Source organism: Netta rufina (assembly GCF_964035555.1).
Source record: "Netta rufina genome assembly, chromosome: 23".
Lineage (NCBI taxonomy): Eukaryota > Metazoa > Chordata > Aves > Anseriformes > Anatidae > Netta > Netta rufina.
Genome location: NC_140147.1, coordinates 1,361,386 through 1,366,863, shown reverse-complemented (window position 1 = coordinate 1,366,863; position 5,478 = coordinate 1,361,386). Strand labels below are relative to the sequence as shown.

General features: G+C 66.6%; 1 protein-coding gene across 1 annotated transcript; it reads right to left on the bottom strand.

Moving 5' to 3' along the window:
* Positions 1-342: 342 nt before the first annotated feature.
* RIMS3 (regulating synaptic membrane exocytosis 3) lies at positions 343-3,727 on the bottom strand (the record flags this gene model as incomplete). Its single annotated transcript, XM_084300534.1, has 6 exons — positions 343-555; positions 660-799; positions 886-987; positions 1,997-2,109; positions 2,220-2,361; positions 3,508-3,727. The coding sequence occupies 6 exons, from the start codon at positions 3,725-3,727 to the stop codon at positions 343-345; spliced, it is 930 nt and encodes a 309-aa protein (XP_084156660.1).
* Positions 3,728-5,478: the final 1,751 nt, after the last annotated feature.

The following is a 5,478-nucleotide window of genomic DNA, read 5'->3' as shown; positions in this document are numbered from 1 at the left end:
GAGCGGGACCGGGCTGCTGTGGCCGAGAGGAGCACGGCGTGGTGCCCATCCTCCCCGGGGGGCTATGAGGGGGCTGCGGCTCCCCCCCGAGGGCCTTTTCTGCCCCCCACCTCGATGCCCACGGCCCCCGCTCCCTGCGCGCTGGGGCGCTCGCTCGGGGAGGAGCGTGCCGAGAGCAGGTTTGCTTCGGGAAGGAGATTTAAGAAACCAAAAACCAAAAAAAAAAAAAAAAGGAAAAAAAAAAAAAAAAAAAAGAGGATGGGATATTTACAGCCATCCACTGACAGTTTTGGTAGGTCAGGACGTCTCCTTCCCCGCCCGGCCTCTGGCTCCGAGCTGCCGCTACGGGCAGGAGGGGCTGGTGGAGCTCTCCAGGGACGACTGGGAGAGGCGGCGCGCCAGGGGCCCGATGCTGGAGTCGGCCAGCGAGGAGGTGGGGAAGAGTTTGTACCAGCCCGTCACCACGCTGGAGAGGTCGAGCTCCTCCAAGACGATCTGCGCCATCCCCATGAAGCACTTGTGGTCCATGCGCCCGTAGTCACCCCACACGATCACCTGCGCGGCAGAGATGGCGTTAGTGGGGCCGCCTTTAGGGTCCGGGGTCGGGATGGGGACGCCGGGTGCGTGCGCCCTGCCCGGAGGCTGCCCCAGGACATCACCTGCAGGACTTTGCCCTGGGGGCTCTCCTCGAAGAGCAGGGCCTGCTGGAAGGACGGGTCGCAGGTCTTCTTCACCGCCTTGGTCTTCTTCTTGGCCAGGCAGACGCCGTTCTCCAGCAGGTAAACCTTCACGTAGGTGGCTGCGGTGGGAAGGGGGGAGAAGCGCTGGCTCGGAGCCCCCCCGGCACGGCGCTGGCACCGTCCCCGTCCCTCCCCAGCCACCTACCAGGGATGGATTTGGAGCCCAGCTTCGGGGTGAGGCCCCTGGCCTGGATCACCTCCACCTCCAGCTGCCCGCTGCGGTCGGCCATGCCCACGTGGACGTCGCCTGGCCGGGGGAAGGGACGCGCTCAGCACCCTCCCCGTGCCCGTCTCCCACGGGGACGAGCTGCAGCCCGGGGCTGGGACGGTCCCTGCTGCCTGTCCCCAGCCGTGGGGGGCAGTGCTGGTGCCCCCCAAATCCTCAGCAGTGCCCTGAGCATCCCCCCGACAGGATTTGAGGAAGGACAAAGCCAAAGAGCTGGGTGTGAGTGGCTAAAAGGGACCGGGGACGGCCACCTCCTGCCCAATTCCTCGTTGGGGCAGGGGCACGGAGCTGCTGCCCGGGGGTCTCACCGGGGTCCTGCCCTGCAGCAGCAGGAGGAGGGAACACGAAGGGGCACCCGTGAGCTGGCCGTGGTGGCGGTGCTGCTCTCCCACTTACGCTGTCCTGCTCGTACGTACGCGTCTCCCGCGGCCGCCGCGTCCCCGGCGCTCGCTGCCTTGTGGCCCCAGGGAGAGGGGGGGACGGGGAAGGGGCGTGCTGATGTCCCAGCGGGGTTTAATGGCAAGGAGACGAACCTGGATGTTCTCAAAACACACTCAGCATTTCAACAGCAGGTCAGGCTCGGCCCGGTGCTGCACGAGGAGCCAGGGAGGGGAATGAGGTGATGGTGCAGGGCTCTCGTGTGCCGTGGTTGCAGCTGGGCATCACGGTGACCCCCTGGGGACAGTCCAAAGGGGTCCAACTGCCCCCTTCCCTCCCCTCCTGCCCCACCAGGAATGGGGCAGGGGGCTGGTGGGACCGGGTCATGGAACTGCAGGGTCCCCCCGTCCCCAGGCAGGACACGGGACAGGCACCTGGGGGTGCCCTGGGAGCAGTGGGGGTGCTGGCACTGGCCAGAAACAGCAGCAGGACGGGGGTGGCTGCAAGCCATGCACGGCCCCAGCACGTTCCTAGCAGCGAGGGGAGCTGCCGGGAGGGATCCCGGGGCTGGTGCACGTGTGGCACCCTCAGCATCGCCTTGCCCCAGCCCCGGGTGCAGCACAGACCCCCCCCAAATCCCCCCAGCACTCACCCATCGGGGGGGTGGCCAGCGTCTGCCGCCCCACCAGCTGCCCCGGCCCCAGCCCGTCGAGGAAGTCACTGAACTGGCTCTCGGCGCCCAGCCGCGTGGTGGGGAAGATGAACCTGTGTGGGACGGAGCAGAGCGCTGCCACGGAGCCCCACCGTGTGCAGGGCACGTGCCCCAAAGGCCCCGGGGTCCCCTCGCCACCCCAGGCCGTGTGCCCGGTCCTTACGTGCCGTCGGAGCTGTTGCTGTTGGTGCTGCCGTCGGTGGACTCGCGGCTGCCTTGCCGGGTGACCCTGGTCCTCATCTCCACCGCGATGCCGGTCTCGGTGCTCCGCCGGATGTTGCTGCGCAGCTTTTTGGGGCCTCCCTCTGCAAGCAGAGACGTGGGGTGAGGACAGGGAGCCGGTGATGGCACACGGCAGCAGGAGAAGCGTGGCCGGAGCAGCCCCCGGGCACCACCAGCAAGCAGCGGTCCCACAGCATGGCCAGCCCGAGGGGGTCAGGTTTGACTTCTGCTCATTTAGGGCTGCCCCATAGGAGCTCTGCACACCCGGGTGCAGAGTGGGGCGGAGATTTGGGCACCTCTCGTGCAGCGTTTGCCCGTGGATGTGTTCAGCCAAGCGCTGCCGTGATGCTCCCCGGCGCTGCCAAAAGCTGCCGGGCACTGGGCCAGCCCCGGCCCAATTCCAGCACCTGGCCCCAGGACGAGGGGAGCGCTGAGCTCCCACCCCGACCCCAACACCGGTCCCTGCTCTGGCGTTCCTCCAGCTGTGGGACCGGCGCAGCCCCCCTGGTCCCCTCCCCAGTGCCACAAGGCTGGTCCCTGACACCCCTGAGTGCTTCCAGCGGAGCGGGCAGGACGCTGTGGTCACTGCTGTCAGATTTTATATCAATCCGACTGCCTCGGGTCTTTTAAGGTGATGGGGGAAGGCTGGGGGCAGTGGCCAAGGACTGGCAAATGCTACTTAAGCACGAAGGCTGGCACGGGGCTTGTTTCTGGAGCTGTGCTCGGAGAGGGATTGAGCTCTGCTGGCTGGGGAGGTGCAGCCCTGCTGGCCCCAGGTGGGCTCCTGCTGGCCCCAGGTGGGCTCCTGCTGGCCACTGGCACGCCTGGCTGGGCTTCTGGGGCTGATTCCAGCCCTCCCGTAACACCTCGGGTGTGCAGGGCCAGAGGGCTCCCAATTACCTCCTCTCCTGAATCACGAAATGCCAACGTGAGCCAGAACAGAAAGCGGTAACCAGAGGAAAGCCTGCACCAAAACGTGCTTTTTGCTTCCCCTGCCTGTTGAAAATTTAAGTATTTCCCACGCCCAGAGCACCTGACGAGTCCTTTCTGCGACCTACCCCCTCCCTGCCAGCCCACCCCGAGCTCCAGCTCAGGTCTCCAAACCCCCTCAGCACCTGGAGGAGCACGGCTGAGCCGGGAGGCATTCACGATGGGCTTTTTTTGGGGGTATTTTCACCAGAAACGTTACAAATCCCGGGGCAGCGGGGCGCACGCCCCCCCAAGCTCACCGCTCTGGTTGAGCTGCAGCGTGCTCTTGCTCCACTGCGCCAGCCCCACGATCGCCACCATCTTAGCACCCAGGCTGGAGCGGCGCTTCTTGCTGGCCATGATGCTGACGGAGTCGGCGCTGCCCCGGGCGCTCTTCTCCAGGCTGTACATCTCGCCGCTGATGCTGGAGCTGCGGACGACATTCCTGGCGGCGGAGGAGCCGGCGTCCCCGTTGAACATGGTCGGACGCTGCCTCAGCTCGCCGGCACCGCCGGCTGGGATCAGCTGCAAGGAAAGGGGGATAAAAAGGGGAGAGAGGGAGGGGTGGGGGGGTGAAAGCAGGGGGTGGCATCGCCAGGAACGTCACCGTGCCCCCCCTGCGGAAGCCCCAGCTGGGAGGAAAGGAGCCCTCCGAGGCGTTTCCACGAGGGAATTCAGGTGCTGGGGCTGTTTGTCCCCACCCCAGCCCTGCACCCCCTGATGGCCAGGGCCAAAAGGGTGCCCTAGGGTTCGGCGATGGCCCCATCCACCCCTCCTGAGGGTGCCCAGGGGAAAAAGCACCCGGCCAAGCCCCCCCTCCCCGCCACCTCCTTCACCAAAAAGCAGCTGCAGCATCGCTGCGTGCTGCTCCGCCCCGAGATGGCTGCCTGCCACGGGGCCAGCCCCAAAAACCACACCGGGGGGCTGCTGGCACCCACAAAAAGCCCTGGCAGCAAGGGGGGGTGCCTGGGGAGCCCCCCCACAGCCACACCGGGGTCTCACCGGCTGCAGAGGCTGCGGGGAGGCTGCCCCCACCCCGAACCAGCCCTCACCTCCTTTTCCTTTCCCTTCCCTTCCTTCCCCATGAATATTTAAGCTCTTTTGGGACGGGAGCATCCATCTTCCAGGGCGAGGGGAATTATTAACCGCGGGCCAAGCGGAGCCACTTGGCGGTAAGGCGCGAAGGCAGCGCCTGGGGAAAGATTTCTCTTTTGGGACGGCGCGAGCGGGGAGGCTGAGCTGGGGCTGGCTGGGCACGGGGCTGCTGCTGCCCCCGTTTCAGCCACGCGGCTCCCGGCATCGCCTGAACCCGGGGAGTTATGGGTTTTGGAGGGGGAAAGTGCAGGGTTAGTCCCTGCGCCCTGCCTCAGTTTCCCCACCTGCCTGGGGCTCAGACAAAACCCCAATGGGCTTGGCCAGGCCTTTCCCTGCAGGTCTGTGGGGGAGCAGAGCCATGGCACAACGGGGCCATGGAGTAATGGGGCCGTGGAGTAATGGGGCCATGGAGTAACAGGGCCGTGGAGTAACGGGGCCATGCTGCTCCACGGCCAGGAGGGCACCGAGGGCTCCTGAGGCCGTTTTTTCCCCCCAGCACCCAGCTCTGGTGGCAGCAAACGAGCTGATGAGAGCACCAGGCTAACGAGACCGCTGCCAGCACAGCCCCCGGGAGGAAAACCCACCGCGAACGGAGAGGAAGGCGCGCTCCTCAGCCCGCGGGAAGGATTTGCTTAAAATCCTGCCCTAAAATTTCCCCCCGATCTGCTTAGGGCTCCTGCGGGGAGCGGGGCCAGGGGGTTGAGTGGCTCTCAGTGCTGAGATGAGCTCGGCTGGAGCCTGGAGCACCCCAGAGCCAGCAGCCACCACCGAGCCGGCCCCAGCACCCCAACCACATCCCCCAGCACCCCAAAAGCATCCCCCAGCACCCCAAAAGCATCCCCCAGTGTCCCCAGAGCATCCCCGGCTGCAGGAGGCTCCCCTTCTCCCACCCTCCATGCTTCATTCCTTCTGCCCACACTCCAGCAGCGGCTCAGCCCCATGCAAGCCCCTTCCCCACCCCGCACAGAGCCCCCAGCCCCAAGTTGGGGGGGGGGGTGCAGAACCCGCAGCCCCCCCTCCAGCCCCTTACCGCCGGCCTCGTGCCACGCCACCACCGCCGGCAGCACCCCAGAGGCCGAGCCCCATCCTCCCCGCGGGCTGGGCTCAACGCCGAGCCCCCCAGGGATAACACAAGG